This window comes from Halichoeres trimaculatus, unplaced genomic scaffold (assembly GCF_033239565.1).
Source record: "Halichoeres trimaculatus isolate MK-OKI-2021-1 unplaced genomic scaffold, fHalTri1.1 fHalTri1_scaffold_10, whole genome shotgun sequence".
Taxonomy (NCBI): Eukaryota; Metazoa; Chordata; class Actinopteri; order Labriformes; family Labridae; genus Halichoeres; species Halichoeres trimaculatus.
This window is the reverse complement of record NW_027437187.1, coordinates 18,699,446-18,716,008: the sequence shown is the minus strand read 5'-3', so window position 1 is coordinate 18,716,008 and position 16,563 is coordinate 18,699,446. Positions and strand designations below refer to the sequence as shown.

Sequence of the window (16,563 nt, the reverse complement as noted above, 5' to 3'; positions counted from 1 at the left end):
ATGACAGAAAAGTGATTCGATGTATATATCTATATCTTATATAAATTATTTTGTTTTACATTTTTCATAAATATTTTTCACAAGTGCCAAGGAAGCACTTTGAACTGCATTCATTTGTACGAAATGTGCTATAAAAAGTAAAGTTGATTGACTGATTATATAGATGTATATGCGTTGCTTTTCCTAAACGAATCATGGGAGTCTGTCGTCAATTTGTAGTCACACATAAACATCAAACATGGCGTCCACTGAGGGCTGTGTGAGAAACACTGCACTCTGCCGTCCATCAATGGTATAACATTAATGTTACAAAACACTAACATTTTCAGCCACTGACACTCCCACGTGCACCGCTGCGTTATGCAAACACCGAAGTCAAAGCTCTGAAACTACAGAACTGAACACCTTGAGCATTAAAGGTAGGCGAACTCGTTTACGCTTTATTATTGCAGATGATTATGTGATGACTCGATTCCTGCAGGTAAGAGTTGACGGAGTCGTGTTTTTTAGGGGGCGAAATGAAAAACAGACCGACAAAGTCAGCTGCATCTGAATCAAAGAGTAAAGTGAAGAAGAGGGCTAACGAGAACTCTCCCCCAACTCTCTCCAAGAAGCTACGAGCCATCAAAGATGGAGAGACGTCCAAACAAGGTGTGGAGCCTTGCCAGCTTGTTGACGCTTTATAAAAAGAGTTGAAGTCATGACAGCTGAGTTTGATTGTCATGTTTCGCAGGGCCTCTCCCTCCCAAGTCGACTGGGGTGCAGAAGAGAAGCTGGCACGGAAGTATCCTGCACTACATTTATAAGAGCACGCTGGGTCAAAGTCTGCACTCTCAGATGAGACAGGTGAGACTGCTGCTCTCAAACAGTGTGAGGGTGACATGACTCTTAATTTCTGTCATGTATGTGAATCATTCTGTAGCCACGAGTGGGCATGAAGTTTAAATTTCAGTATGTAAAAAATAAATGCACCTCATTAGAATGTGGGAGACAGAATTGAAAAGATAGAGGGAAAGACCCTTATGTCACAGGGACTGTGTTGATGTTTTTGTGACATACAATTCCTATCTTAAATCGTGTTCAAATATAAAGATGTGTGTCTAAAGCCACACTTTTCAGTTGCCTCACAAGGAAATTTTCTGGCCTTTTTATAGCAAAACCCCCATCAAATTAATCAGCCTAAAGCCTGTTTATAAGCCCATATAATGATGAATGTTACTGCAACACACAGAACAGTACCATGAAAGTTTTCTTTTTGAGACAAACTTAAGGTTGTAATTGTGTGTCTTCCGTGCCTTTGTTGCCAGTTTTACATTAAACCCTATTATTCTCTCCAGTGTCTTCAGGAGCCTTTTGTCCGGTCGCTGTCTTCCTATCATTTCCACGGTGCCACCAGCCCCTTTGATCGAAGGATCACTTGTCTGGAGTGGCATCCCACTCATCCCACCACTCTGGCTGTGGGCTCCAAAGGTGGGGACATCTACCTGTGGGACTTTGAGGCACCTGCCAAGAAAACATTTATTCAAGGGGTATGTTCCTGCATGATGTTCTGGTTTGTTTCACTGTAAAGATGATGGCCAACTTATTTTTACTTGATTATACATTGTCATGAATTCTCTGCGTAGATGGGGGCTGGAGACTCAGTTACAGACATGAAGTTTAACCAGTTAAATCCCACTCAGCTGTTCACCTCCTCTATTGCGGGTACCACAGCCCTGCGAGATTTCAGTGGAAATACTCTCACAGTGTTTGCCAGCACAGACTCCCTGAAGTAAGGCCCAGACATGGCTCTTTTTTTTTGAGCTGATTGGTCGGACCAGCATCAGTCTTTTCACCAGGTGGTGCCTGATAGGTTACTGCTCATGTTTGCATGGTAGAAGTGCGAATAGCTACCTTATGGTAGGCCTGCATTTGTGTTTGTGTGCATAGAGTGGAGCAGGTGACTTTATCGGAGGGATGAAGTTCTGCCCGAAGGACCTCTCCAGAGTCTTTGTGGCTTCTGGTCAGGGAACATTGACCATGCAGAGCTTTGAAGGCCATGCACCCACCCTTCTGTCCAGAACTCAAGACTGTGACCACAATCATCATGATGTTTGGTGAGAAGACTGATGCTTGGACCAAAGATGCTGTACTCTTATTAATGTTTTGCAAAAGGATTTTTAAACTATCATAGATGACTGCTTTTGATAATTTATCATTTCATTTAAAGTCTGGGGTTTGAAAAATATAAAGGAATCAGTCAAATACATGATTTTCCCCTTTATCATGCTCTCTGTTAGATTTAACATCTGATTTTTTTTCTTTCTTCCAGTTTCTGGTTCTGTTGTGTGGATGTCTCCGTGAGCAGACAAATGCTTGTGACTGGAGACAATGTGGGACAGCTGTTACTGCTGAGTCTAGATGGACAAAAGGTTTGTTTCCATTCCCCAATTAACTGAAAAATTTTAGCCCACAGGTCCTTCTGTTGTATTAACTTTTATAAACACAAATGCATTTCAAAAGGAGAAATGTAAAAATGGATTCAAAAACAGTTTATTTCATCGTGAATATCTTGGTTCTGTTTTGATATTGTAGATTTTTGGTGAAAAGTTGCACAAAGCTAAAGTGACCCATGCTGAGTTCAACTCACGCTGTGATTGGTTGATGGCGACAGCCTCAGTTGACCATACAGTAAAGCTTTGGGACCTCAGGAACATCAAAGACAAGAAGAGCTTCCTTCATGAGCTGCCCCATGAGAGAGCTGTCAACTCAGGTAACGATCTCGTGCTTTCTGATTAAGTTTAAACTTTCCATTGTTCAAACATTGTTAAATAATTTTGATTAATTTATAAAAACTGCAAATGCTCTCTCTTCGTAGCTTATTTCAACCCACTGGACTGCTCCAAGCTGCTCACCACAGACCAGTACGACCAGATTCGTGTCTACTCATCACCGGATTGGTCAAAGCCTCAGCATGTCATCCAACATCCTCACAGACAGTTTCAGCATCTCACACCCATCAAGGTTTGTAAAATTACATATCATAGAATTCCAACCTTTTGCCACTACTCTTTAAAGAGACTTAAGTGATGCAGCCCTAAAGACCAAACATACCACATCAGTTTTAATTTTTTTTTTTTTTCCATTTTATGTCATAAATTGATGTTTGAACCTTTTTTTGTGAGAACTCAGTCTTGTCTTTATTCCTCTACAGGCCACATGGCATCCTGTCTATGACCTCATCGTGGCTGGCCGGTACCCTGATGACAGGGTTTGCCCCGGAGATCAGAGGACAGTTGACATCTTTGATTCCAATACAGCAGAGCTTGTGTGTCAGCTGCAGGACCCCAATGCTCCAGGGATTAAATCTGTGAGTTTGATTAAGAAAAACACAATTGGATCTTTAAGGATATAAAAAAGCTACTTGTTAACCTAAATAAAAAAATATTTACAGGTTAATAAATTTAATCCAATGGGCGACGTTCTTGGATCCGGAATGGGTAAGTTCTTCATTGAACTTCACAATGACAGTTATGTTATCTGATAAGATAATTTAAACCAATTGTTTTTGAGGAAGTCAAATTGTCTCGCTGAATATTTTATATGTCCACCCACAGGAGTAACAGTGCTGGTTTGGGATAGAAATGAGTCACTGATGAGTGATTGCCACACAGAACAGAGTGAAAGCTCAGCAGAAGGTTTCAGGAGCCAAAGGAGGAGTCAGCCACGTTCCAGCAGGGACAGAAAAGGTCCCGCAATGGATGCAAAGCTTAAAAAGAAGCTGGCTTCTCTAGTGGAATCTGAGACCAAAACCAAGACAAAGACTGGGAGTGCCAAACAAAAACAAGCACAGATGCAGAAAAAATGAAAGATGCTGTCTTGAAAACACAATAAGTTGAATCTGTTTACTGTTTGTAAGTTCTCAAACATCAGGGACTGTTTAAATGTTAAAACTGTTTCAAATATTCTTTTATAAGCCAGTTTAACACTGAAACTCATGTATGTTCTTTTTCTGCTGTTTCATAATAAAAAGTTGTTTTATAATTTGATAAACCTTTGACTCTATGCATTAATATAAATGCACATTACATGAGATTCAAGAAAAGTTATTTATTGCACATATCTTAACCTCACACAGAGTGTCAGAGTGCTTGTCAGTCATAACTGAAAAGGTAACTTCCACGTAGCTCCTGAACTGTGACATTAGCCAGCCGGAGGAGAACCCCACCCCAGGACTCCCGCTTCTCTCCTTCCTGATGCCCAGCCCTGTGGGCAGAGTACACCATGCTCAGGACAAGACTATCAAACTGATCCTGTGTCAGTGGTCGCTTCCTCTGGCCCTCCAATGTGGTCACCATCTGCCTCGTAGCGCTTAAACTCCTGGGAATGTTGTCGTTGATCTGAGACAAGAAAGCTCTCCCTGGTCTCATCGATGCCAGCTCCTCATCGAGGAGGACAATGTTGTTGTCCTTGTCAAGCTCCACTCCACCCAGCAGGATCTACAAACAGAGCAGAAAGAGAAATGCTCATCGCTTATTCTGCAAGTAAAGCAGAATTTTGTTTAGTTAGGCTGAAGTTAGATTTCTGTTGAAAGTTACCTCAAACATCAGGTTTGCATCAGAGACTGGATTTGGACTTGCGTCTGCTGCAACATCTAAAGTTGAAAATTCGAAGTTTACTATGATATTAATACAAATGACTAAAAAAAGGATGCTGAAGCTCACATTGACTGAAACTGCAAAACTAACAACATAAGTAGTGTTGATATGTGGACATGCCAACATTTCTGTTGCTGTTCAAAGATCGTCTTACCTTGTTGCACCTGCTCCAACCAAAGCAACAAAATGACCTGAAGGCAGATTTTAAGTTGCATTTTCATGTTCATTTTTCTCGCAGTGATTTCAGCTGGATCATGTGCATCATCCCTCTAATCTCTCCTCTTCCTCTCTTCTTTTTGTGAGTCCAGGGAGGAGCAACTCAGTCGGAATGCCGTGCATACTTCCTACTAGGAAAAAAGGAGCAAAAGCCAAGTGAGCTCTGCTGCAGAGCAGAGTTCAATAACTCGTGAAGTTTGGGACCAAGTGACTGCAGAGCTTTGAACATGCAGATCAGATTGGCTTTTATCTTTATCCTTTTTGTCAAAAATAATCACATGAAGGTTGTTGAATAGATGGTTCAACTTTTGCTGTTTTTTTCTTTTAGAAGAAATATGCAAAAAAAAAAAAAAAACATGAAAAAACAAAACAAAACAATACAAAAAGTCCCAGAGAAAAACAAAAAACATAAAAACGACATAAAAATTTCAAGAGTCAGAATATTACTCATGGTTTACAGAGGTGTGACCTTGATTATTACTGGTAGACCTGAATTCATTGAATGGTGAACAAATGATACTTTAGACTTTACCTCCTAAGTTAAAAGTCATCTTTACTATCTATACAGTCATTATCTCTTCAGTTATAAGCTAAGTAATTTTTTTTTTTACCGCATTACAGAGTAAAATAAGTAAATTAAGTTCAACGTCAATAGGTTAGAGACAAAGCACGTTTTTCCGTCTGATCGCTGCAGTACCACAGTTTCACCACGTAGGGGCACTAGTTAATAGCAGAGCGCCGCTTGTGTTTGCGTCATAGCTGGGCTTTGAAAAAGTTTATTTACTTCCGGCGAAGAGTTCAGGTCCAGCTGATGATAAAATAGTGGAGAAAAGGTAAACATGCTTACCAACTTGGCGTATATAAAACGCTTAGAGCCTTATGTGTCATTTAAAATCCTTGTCTTAAGTTTCAAAAAGATATCACGGTTGAATTTTCACTAAAAATAACGTAACCCAGCCAGCTAGCTGGTGTTGATGCTAAAGCCGGCTAATAGTAACTAATAAACAGATCATAGCCCGCGGTTACAAAGCATCTTTAGCCACTGATGTTATCTATTATAAGATGTCTGAAGATTGTTTGGCCGTTGTACTGAAGAATTGAATTAGAGCTGATTAAAACATCACGAATGAGATCTCCATTTGTCTTCTTAAAGCATCTCTCGAACGATCCCGCCTCCTCTGTTTATAAGTGATCCATCAGTTTAATGTTGACACTTTGCGCTGCTTTTGGCTGAATAACATACTGCCTATTGCAGCAGTCTGGATTTTAAATCTACTTAAGATTGACTAGTCTAAATTCAATTTTAATTCACTTTGTAAGCGTTTATCTCTTTTGTGTGGGGAAAAATGGGTTGAATGACTGTTCAGAAGCTCCTGTTAGTACCAGGCTAGTATTAGTGTTAGATCTTTTATATTGTTACAGATAGCTTGACTGTAAAAATATACCTGCTGTATTTTATTTGAATATCCTTTTTTCACTACACAGCATTGTTAAAATAAAAAGAGGGATCCCTGTCTAAAAGATGTTGAAGTTATTCTTTGTCTTTAAATAATTAGCACATGTACATTTATAAGACTTTGTGACTCCAGTATCAGCATCAAAGATCAGTTGCAGCTTTATTCATCTGCTGTTGATCAAGTTTCTGCTTCATCTGAACATTAGTAAGACTTATTGCACGGTTTTGTATCACGTAAACTTTGTATTTGTTTTGTCTCTGTATAAATGGATGCTTCTATATATGTGACTTTAATAGGCAAGCAAAAAGATGGAGTCCAGTGAGGAGGGAGGCCTCAGTGTTGGAGGCTCAGTGGGAGAAGAAAACTACTTCTTAGGATACACTTTTACTGACCGCTCACACTCCAGCCGTGTGGTGAAGAGCATCATGGATCTTTGTCTGGAGGATGGCTTGTTTGCTGATGTGACCATCAACGTGGACAGCAAAGAGTTTCACCTGCACAGGCTGGTGCTCTCAGCACAGAGCAGCTTCTTTCGCTCCATGTTCACCTCCAACCTCAAGGAGTCCCACAACCGCTCTATTGAACTGAAGGATGTCAGTGCCACTGTCTTTCAGCTGCTGGTTGACTATATCTATCATGGCACAATCAAACTTAGGGTGGAGGAGCTGCAGGACACCTATGAGATGGCAGATATGTACCAATTGACTGCACTCTTTGAGGAATGCTCCCGCTTTCTCTCACGGACAGTCGAGGTCAAGAACTGCCTGCAGGTGATAAACAAGTTTGGCTATGAGTTGAATGATTGTGTAGTTTCAGTTGATAACTCTGCTTGTTTTTTGCTCAGGTGATGTGGCTTGCAGACAGACACAGTGACCAGGAGTTGTATACTGCAGCCAAGCATTGTGCTAAAATTCACCTTGCCCAGCTACATCAGACTGAAGAGTTTCTGAATCTGCCTCTCTGTTTGCTCTTGGATATCATCAAAGGTATCACCCACTGACTGCCTCTCTCATTTCTGTGGATTTTTTTTTCCTTACTATGTTATGTTCACACGCACAGTTGGCATACAACAGAACAGGTCCTGCCTACCTGGGGTCCCTCATCCAGGTCTACACTCCTTCTCGCCCACTATGCTCTGCTTGTGAAAGATGCCTGGTGCTCCCAGCCCAGCGTGGCTCTAAATCTCTAGCCAGACTCTTCTCCTCTGTTGTGCCCAAATGTTGGAACGAATTACCCAACTCTATGCGATTAGAGTCCCTTTCAGTTTTTAAGAGATGTCTGAAGATTCATTTGTTCAGGGAACACTTTAGCACTTAATCTGACCCTTCTCCTCTTTGTCCTCAGGGGTAGAATGAGTCAGAAGGTCTGAGTGAATATTCGGCACTAATTACTGAATTTTATTGAAGGTTAAAGTATATTGTTGCAGTAACTAATTGTTGTTAGTTAACTAGATTGTTCTACATTATAAAAAAAAATCCTGCATCTAATGGCAGCACAAGCAGCCAAATAACTTATCACACCAACTAGGTTTTTCCTTCTGTCTAAATTCTTGCTTGTGTTGTACATCACTTTGGACAAAAGCGAAGGACTGTATTCTTTGTCTTGAAGACCTGAACAGACCTTTTCCAGAGCCTCCTGTTAGCTTTTTACATCCCTGGCTTCTGGCTGTCTCCCTTGGTTTCCGTTTGCCTCTGTTAACTATAACTGTCCCATAACTTAATGAGTATATCTCATGAGGCGTTGTGTTTGTTTGTTTGTTTGTTTGTGTCCAGATGGCGTTCCAAGCTCCCAGAATCCGACTACAGCCATCGAGTCATGGATTAATCACAACAAGGTGGAAAGAGAAGAGTTTGCTTGTATCCTCCAAGAAAATCTCAAGGTAAAAACATTTTACATTTAAGAATGTTTAAAAAAACATTTAGTCATCTCATTTTGTACCTGATCTTTTTACCTCTCATGTCTTCAGGAAATAGGTGAGAATGTCCACATTTACCTGATTGGTAAAGAAGAGACTCGGACTCATTCGCTGGCTGTGTCACTTCACTGTGATGAGGACGACGCCATTAGCGTGAGTGGACAGAACAGTTTGTGCCATCAAATCACTGCGGCCTGTAAACATGGAGGCGATCTGTATGTCGTTGGAGGGTCCATCCCTCGCCGTATGTGGAAGTGCAACATGCACACAATGGACTGGGAGCGCTGCGCCCCACTGCCCAGAGACCGTTTACACCACACCATGGTCTCTGTCTCCACAGAGGACGCTATCTACTCTCTAGGAGGTAAAACATTACAGGACACACTCTCTAATGCTGTCATCTTTTACACAGTGAAAGACAACATGTGGACAGAAACCAGCCAGCTAGACACTGCAGTGTCAGGGGCTGCTGGCGTTAACTTGGGAGGTACTATCTATCTGCTCGGGGGGGAAGAGAACGACATGGACTTCTTTACAAAACCATCTCGACTGATTCAGTGCTTCGATACCACCTCTCAGAAGTGTCAGATCAAACCTTACATGCTGCCATTCGCAGGGTGCATGCACGCAGCAGTTCACATGGATGTAATCTTTATTGTGGCAGAAGGAGACTCCCTGGTGTGCTACAATCCTCTGCTGGAGAGCTTCACCCGCCTGCGCTTTCCAGAGGTGTGGAGCTGCGTTCCTTCACTGTGGAAGGTGGCCAGCTGTAACGGCTGTATTTATGTGTTCAGAGACAAATGTAAGAAAGGGGATGCAAACACATTAAAGTTCAACCCAGCTACGTCTGTGGTGTCTGTCATCAGAGGGATAAAAATCCTCCTCACAAACTGGCAGTTTGTTTTGGCCTGAACTCTCCTCAGTGTGTTCACAGAGTGAACTCAGCACAGAGAATCAGGGATGACTGCTGGATAAGTGACCATGACTTCATCACTCAGACATCCTGCTCTTAATGTTTTTATTGAACTGGTTTCCAGCTTCACCATCAGACCGGTGAACACAGCTCCGTCGTGCGTGTGTGTGTGCCACTTTGCCGTCTTGTGATTCTCTTAAACACTTTGTGGTGATGCTGTTACCAGTGATGAAATAATCGACATTGTTCCCTGTGTACTGCTTGTTTTTGATACGCATGAACAACTTAATTGAACATAAAACTCTGATTAATGTATTGATGTCAAACATGCATCAACGTGTCCACAGGGGCTGTTCTCAGACTATATCATGCAGTTTCTTTTCCAAAGATTGTATTTTTTTGATGTATCATGTACATGTTCATGTTAAACTTGACTAATATGTCAAATATAAGTGTATTGCTGTAGCTACAAGCTGTGACTTTTTTTTTTTTAGATCTTAACGACTCTTTGATCCTCATTCGTGTCTTGCTTATAAGTGTATTGCAGCAGATTTCGGGAGTTATCATTTGTGCAGAAAAGCACCTAAAATGAACTTTGTTGCTGCTGAAATTTCTCCTTGACAAAAAACCCTGCCAGTATCTTTGTCTCAGGAGTTCATCCTCTGAATGGTAGGTGGTATGTGTGGTGGTAAAGGTGCCTGTGTTGTCCTTGGGGGAGGGTGAGAGTAAGGGGGCAGTTGAAGGAGAGAAAGCTACTACAAAGAGGCCTAAACTATGATCCCATTGATGTGTTGCAGGAGGCTGTGCAGCTGAAACCCAAACCCAGTAACATGTCAGACTTTGTGAACTATTCTAAGCATCGGTTGCTGACGCCAAGACAAGGGGTGGGGGCTTCTCGGGGCACATAAGCACCTCTATGAGAACTCCCAATAGGAACTGACAGCCACTACGAGCACCATCTGACGTGCAGTCCTTTACTGTTGGGCAATAAAGTTGTTTATAGCACCTGTATCGGAGCTCTCGGCCTCACTTGCGTGAGTTTGCATCTGTGGATGTGTAGGTTTTTAATTCTCCACATAATTGTGATCCAAAAATGTGCCTTTCAGTGTTTGGTCAGTGGTTGAGGCTTAGTGTTAAGGTGGATTGTGAGGAGCTGAAGTGACCTTGGGACCACTTGCTGAGGGCAGGACAGAATTCCTGAAGGGACACATGGTCTAGAGTGACAAGGCCATCTGCTGTAGCGCCAGCACTAGGAGGAAGGTGGAGGGGGTTGGACACTGGGGGTGCTGAGAATTCCTTTCGCTGGGGTGTGGAGGGAGTAGGTATTCTGAGATATCGCTGCTAGCCGTCTGCTGAGAAACGTGTTTCTGTGGCATTTTTTTCAACGGAAATCTGAGGAAGAATTTCCAAACGCTTGATGCTCAGAGGGGATCTTTGAGTTAAATGTGGAAGGTATATTTCTGGCTTTAGAGCTCTCCACGCAGTGACTGGTGATAATGGTCCTGGTGTATTGCTGTTTTACTGGGGTAGATCCAGTTTCCTCTCGGTCTCAGCACAGCCGGAGCTGAGAGAGCGGGATCTGGTAGGCCTTTCTGGCTCCAACCTCTCAGAGGATCATCTTCAAGGGATCTTCTTTGGAGTTGTGCTGTGCATGGCAAGGATCTACTTTCTTGCTGCCTCACTGAAATTGCATGGCCTAAACTAATGAATATTTTTATGAGGCGCCTAGCACCAGAGATGGGCCAGGACCAAACCAAGCAGCAGATAGAGAAGGGCCTGAGGTTGTACCAGTCCAACCAAACGGACAAAGCTCTGCATGTCTGGACAAAAGTGCTGGAGAAAACCTCGGATCCTGGAGGGAAGTTCCGGGTGTTGGGGTGTCTGATCACAGCTCACTCAGAAATGGGGAAATATAAAGATATGCTTAAGGTAAGCCTCTCAAAGATCAGTGAGCCAGATGCTACAGCTGAATATAGATCAGTTAACCAGATATGTTTCCTGCTCATTCTGATGAGTGAAACTTTTCTCTTACCACTGATTTTGGCGAAAAGTTTTTCCAAACAACTTTTTAATTTTCTTGAAAAGTTCATTTATGTCTCTTCTGGAGTTGCCATTTTGTATGTGGTTTACATCTTCCTTGCTGATATATATGTAACATTTCTGGTACTGTGTGATCATATTTTGTGTTATGCAACCAGCAGTGTGTGTGGGTGTGTGTGTGGGTGAGTGTGTGTGTGAGAGAGAGAGAGGCTGAAGGCTTTTAAATAACTCATCAATTTCACACGTCATGCTGCTTCAGGTCTGGTACAGTTTGTCTTGCAGCAGCATTGTAACATTTCCTCTTGTCCTGGCTATTATTGAACAGGAAGCGGTCAGAGGTCACCCTATCAGTTTCATTCACAGTGGTCCTGACATGCATGGGTTAATTTGTGGCTTCCACACGATGCAGAGTAAATAAGTTTCCTGCAACCTGAGTATCAGTGTGGGGTGTCTTGTTGACATAATCATCTTATGTGGAGCTGCACCCACTTTCTTTCCCCCAGCTTTAATGAGGACTTTGCACAGTAGAGACCTTTGGTTTTTAGAAACAAATTATTTTATGTTGTGTGTCTATTTGAACCAAACATCCATGTTGTCGTTCAGCATTCCCCTGCAAGTGTCCCATCTCACTCTGTCTGCAGTACGCTCTGGATCAAATAGACACAGCCAGAGAGATGGAGGACCCAGACTACCTGACAGAGGGCTACCTGAACTTGGCACGCAGCAATGAGAAGCTGTGTGACTTCCAGAAAACCGTGTCCTACTGTAAGACCTGCTTAAACATGCAAGGTACCACAGTCAGCCTGCAGCTAAACGGACAGGTGTGTCTCAGCATGGGCAATGCCTTCCTGGGCCTCAGTGTCTTCCAAAAAGCTCTGGAGAGCTACGAGAAGGCCCTGCGCTACGCACACAACAACGATGACAAGATGCTTGAGTGCAGAGTCTGCTGCAGCCTGGGGAACATCTACGTTCAGCTGAAGGTGTCGTGATCTGATTATTTTAATTCTTTCACTGAAAACACTGCAGTTGCCTTTCTTTTATGTCCAAACAATTCTTTGATGTTGTAGACAAAAGGAATGTGAGCGTTTCCAAGCTGTTGAACTTAAAGTACACTCACCCCCTCAGAGGTCTTTGGTATCTCGGCAAATCTTACTGGTTTTGAAGGTGTGCCTTCATTACATAATCAATACAGTCGTTGCCAACCCATTTGCATAATATGACAAGACTGCAGAGCATCTGAGCAAATGTTATCATTGGTTGGCTCATGCAGTACTAGGCGTTGTAAAACAAGGATGGAGTGAGTACGCTGTTGGCTGGGGGCTTATGTAGTACCCTTGACACCAGAGATTTGTAAGAGTAATCCCTTGGCTTCCCAGAGAGGATTAGTTTCAATGGAATTGTGATGAAGTAGTGTTTGAAGAATGCACTCATATTTCTAAGTCATTTTATAAAAGAAAACATGCAATAGGACTTTCATCAAAGCTGATGACTCACTTGAAAAAAAGACTGTCAGAGGAACAGAAGTACAAACAAAAGTGCATGACAGTGCAATCTAAATAGGTTACTGCTACTTATGGACAATAACTGGACATCGAGGGTCTTACTCATCAATAACTTCTGCCAACAGGACTATGAGAAGGCCCTGTTCTTCCCCTGCAAAGCAGCTGAGCTTGTCAATGACTACGGCAAAGGTTGGAGCCTCAAGTATCGAGCCATGAGCCAGTACCACATGTCTGTAGCCTACAGGAAGCTGGAGCGCCTGCCAGACGCCATGGAGTGCTGTGAGGTATTGTTTTATAAGCGTCCACCACATGATGACTGTCCCCAGAGACAAACTTACATAACTGTCTGGAGAATGTCAGTTTTTGTTTCCTCACTCAGTTTGCCTTTTGCTGTTCTGATTTCGTGGCTGCAGATACAGTAGATGTTGTGCTGCCAACAGGTGCAGGCGCCAGTTGTCCTGTTGTACGAGGCCTCGGACCTCGACTAAAATATGCTCTCAGAGGCGGTGGTTTAAAGTGTTAATGAAGAGGGTGGCTTCAGTATTCACCCTGTTCTAAATATGAACTGAGGGTGAAAAATAACTTGATGTCATTGCCTTGGAGCGCAGAAGTATAGTAACAAGACAGCAGGATGCATTTCAGATTTATTACATTTGCCAAACACATTTGTCCAAACAATTTATATAAATTGTCATATTTAGAATACCAGAGTACAAGGTGAAACAACAAATGTCTCATGTTACGCATTTTTTGCTCTGGCTGGTTTACAATGAAAACATGCTGAAACTGAGACATGAAACTACTGCAGGCTGTTTGAAAGAGTGGCTTCCTTTATAAGAGCTGTTTTTCATCTGTAAATCCTCTTATCACACAAATATTTTGTATCCAAATGGATACATCCATCAGAGGGCTTAAACTCAGTATTTTAAACATTATGGTGTTAGACAGTTTAGTACTGCTGTTCCATGTGTTATCTGCTGCATAGATCTGGTTAATCTGATGCTTTATTTCACATCATGATGTCCGAACATTACCAAAAGACATGATCCTCCATCACTGCAGCTCAGCAGAGTCAGTCTGTCTTTCTCTTCAACAGGAGTCTATGAAGATTGCTCTGCAGCATGGTGACCGTCCTCTACAGGCTCTGTGCTTGCTGAATTTTGCAGACATACACCGCTGCAGGCGAGACGTTGATGTAAGGGTTCAACCTAATTTATTTTTCTGTTTGTGTATCACTCTTGCATCTATTAATGAACTGTATCTCTGTTTTCTTTAATCCACCCAGAAAGCATTCCCTCGATACGAGTCTGCTCTGGCGATCATGACTGAGATTGGAAACCGTCTTGGACAATCACACGTCTACCTGGGAGTTGCAAAGTGTTGGCTTTTGCAGAAAGAATTTGACAAGGTAACTTTTATTTGATGTAAAACTTACATAAAAAATAGGTATATATTATTGTTAAATATTAGATGACACATCTTCATGTGCTCTGTGTGTTTCAGGCTCTTGATTCCCTGCAGCGAGCACAAGAATTAGCAGATGGAATGGGAAACAAGGTAACATATGCTCCTTAAACAAGTAAAGAGATAAATTATTAGTAATTTATAGGTAATCAACAAAAATATAATTGATGTAACAATTTTCTGAAACCTCAGGATAACATGGATAAAAACAGAACAGCTTCATTATGAGTCTGGCATACATTAGAATGAACGTGGTGTCTTATTGTTGGTCTTTTTTCTGGTCTGCATCTCAAGCTGTGCACTCTAAAGGTCCACTGCCTGAGTGAAGGGATTTATCGAAGTCAGGGGCAGCAGGAGGAGCTCAGAGAGCAGGTAGTCAAGTTCCTGCAGTGTGTGGAGGAGCTGGAGCTCTACTGTGGCATGTGTGGAGAATCCATCGGGGACAGGGACCAAAAACTGCAGGCCTTACCCTGTTCCCACATTTTCCATCTCAAGTAGGTGCTCTTATGATGTGAAAGATGTTATTTCTTAGGATCAAATACATAAACCATGAAGTCTTTAATTCAATGCTTTCTTAATGAAGTTTTCAGGGTGACGCATACTTGTTTTCTGGCCAAATATGTTCTTAAAATAGATTTTTTAATTCCCAAACACCACTCTGTTTCGTCCCGGCAGGTGTCTGCAGACAAACGGGACAAAAGGTTGTCCTAAATGTTTTAAGTCCTCCATGAAGCCAGGATTTGTCTGATTGGGAGTCTGTCTATGCATTGGATCTACAAACACAGCATTAAGCTTCGCAGGCTGTTGACTGATCTGTGAGCAGCAGGCAGCCTCACGATGAGCTGAAGATGTGAGAGGAGGAAGATTCACTGCTCTGTGCAGAGGAATCTGAACTGAAGCAGAGTGTGTCAGCGTGCAGCTCTGGGGATACATTAAAAGTATCCGTGGTTGTGTTGCACATCAGAGTGAGAGTTACAGCTGATGGAGAAGGCATTTCTGACAGAGGTACATTTTTAGTATAACCTGAAGAAGAAAGAGCTACATCATCCCTGATGACAGGCGGTTTGGTGCAGATTTTACATGTGAAGGAAACTGGACCGTCCGTGGAGGATTTTAAACCAGTAATTTTTGTTTTAAGCATCAAAGTTGTTCAATTAAATCAAGAAGAATCTTCAGAGGAAATATTCAAAACATTTTAGAAGTAGCCTTTGTTGTTTTTACAAAACTTCCACTTGTGCAGTTCTCAAAATTTAAAGAGGTATTTACCAGAGCAGAGCCATTTTTGACACTGACTGATTTCATACACACACATATATTTATATATACATATATTTATTACTGTGTTCATGTACATTGTATCTAATGTTAATTTGTTGTTAAAAGTGTGACTTATTTGACGTGTTTTGTAAAAACTAAAACAAACTAAAGGCTCTTAACCATTCAAAACTAGTATGTCTTCACAGAACAGGTACATGCAGCTGATTTCTTTGTTGTTTGTCGCTGACAAAAGGAGCAGAAGTAACTTGCAATTCATGTCTGAGGAAGTGAACTCTTAAGTTTGATCAGTTGTTAAAGATAGAAACCTGTATGGAAAGCATCTACTACGACCAATCACACACTTGTAAAATAATGATTTAGAAGGGATACATGCAGTATGTTTTAGTGTTGTGTTGTCATATGTGTAGTCATATGTAAATACTAATTCACAGGTTACATCTTTTTAGTCGAGTTTAGATTATTCACCTGCAGAGACATTGTTATTCTAAAGGGATTTTAAAGACAAAACCAATCATTGTTGCATTTTTTGTTCATGATCATAAGCAACATTGTTGGATTATAACAATCTGTGTAACCTTATATTTACTTATTTTGGGATTATCATAGTATTTTTTAATTCTTATTGGTTTATAATTCAAACTCCTCTATATGTATTGAATTAATTCATCTTGGAAAAAGAAACCATCATGACTTCATACACAAGTTTTATAACAAATTCAATGATTGTACCTCAAAACTTGACATAACATTTCTGATCATACCTTTAGGATCCAGAGTAGAGTATTGTTGAAACAGTCTGATACTCATATGGAAGAATAATAATCAGCTCAAGGAAACTAAGACCAGAAGTGACAGGTTGTCCTTCTTTGTCAAAAAGAGGAGCCAAAATGGACTTTTACCCCTCTGCTGACAGGGTTAATGCTTGTTCCAACAGTTAATAGATGTGTGTTATTTTAAGATGGAAACAACATTTTTGTTTTTGTTAATAAAATAGCCTAGATACATCTGACAGGACTAGATTAAAGATCTTTCTCTCAGTACATCAGGTAGACAGCATGCGGAGAGAGACTTATACTGCACAAGCACTTACTCTGTTTCTCATTTGGAACACACACACACACACACACACACACACACACAC

General features: G+C 41.5%; 4 protein-coding genes across 5 annotated transcripts; 3 read left to right on the top strand and 1 right to left on the bottom strand.

Moving 5' to 3' along the window:
* The first annotated feature begins 274 nt into the window (after positions 1 to 274).
* ddb2 (damage-specific DNA binding protein 2) lies at positions 275 to 3,962 on the top strand. Of its 2 annotated transcripts, none has more exons than XM_074678145.1 (11): positions 275 to 419; positions 511 to 651; positions 734 to 846; positions 1,338 to 1,529; positions 1,930 to 2,096; positions 2,312 to 2,411; positions 2,575 to 2,752; positions 2,858 to 3,003; positions 3,194 to 3,349; positions 3,434 to 3,479; positions 3,597 to 3,962. In XM_074678145.1, the coding sequence occupies exons 2-11, from the start codon at positions 519 to 521 to the stop codon at positions 3,845 to 3,847; spliced, it is 1,482 nt and encodes a 493-aa protein (XP_074534246.1). In that variant the 5' UTR covers positions 275 to 419; positions 511 to 518; the 3' UTR covers positions 3,848 to 3,962. The 2 variants fall into 2 exon arrangements, with proteins under 2 accessions (XP_074534246.1, XP_074534247.1); XM_074678146.1 differs by lacking the exon at positions 1,930 to 2,096 and adding an exon at positions 1,626 to 1,771.
* A 33-nt stretch (positions 3,963 to 3,995) lies between these two features.
* On the bottom strand, positions 3,996 to 4,994 carry LOC141796858 (protein FAM180B). Its single transcript, XM_074678147.1, has 3 exons — positions 4,792 to 4,994; positions 4,578 to 4,633; positions 3,996 to 4,478 (listed from the first exon to the last, which is right to left on the bottom strand). Exons 1-3 carry the CDS (start codon positions 4,862 to 4,864, stop codon positions 4,134 to 4,136), a joined length of 474 nt encoding a protein of 157 aa, XP_074534248.1. The 5' UTR covers positions 4,865 to 4,994; the 3' UTR covers positions 3,996 to 4,133.
* A 618-nt stretch (positions 4,995 to 5,612) lies between these two features.
* Positions 5,613 to 9,622, top strand: kbtbd4 (kelch repeat and BTB (POZ) domain containing 4). Its single transcript, XM_074678144.1, has 5 exons — positions 5,613 to 5,686; positions 6,607 to 7,080; positions 7,155 to 7,296; positions 8,083 to 8,189; positions 8,277 to 9,622. The coding sequence occupies exons 2-5, from the start codon at positions 6,619 to 6,621 to the stop codon at positions 9,135 to 9,137; spliced, it is 1,572 nt and encodes a 523-aa protein (XP_074534245.1). The 5' UTR covers positions 5,613 to 5,686; positions 6,607 to 6,618; the 3' UTR covers positions 9,138 to 9,622.
* A 1,064-nt stretch (positions 9,623 to 10,686) lies between these two features.
* rapsn (receptor-associated protein of the synapse, 43kD) lies at positions 10,687 to 16,012 on the top strand. The gene is made up of 8 exons (XM_074677950.1): positions 10,687 to 11,067; positions 11,820 to 12,158; positions 12,806 to 12,964; positions 13,777 to 13,875; positions 13,966 to 14,088; positions 14,184 to 14,237; positions 14,439 to 14,638; positions 14,820 to 16,012. Exons 1-8 carry the CDS (start codon positions 10,843 to 10,845, stop codon positions 14,890 to 14,892), a joined length of 1,272 nt encoding a protein of 423 aa, XP_074534051.1. The 5' UTR covers positions 10,687 to 10,842; the 3' UTR covers positions 14,893 to 16,012.
* The last annotated feature ends 551 nt before the right edge of the window (positions 16,013 to 16,563 follow it).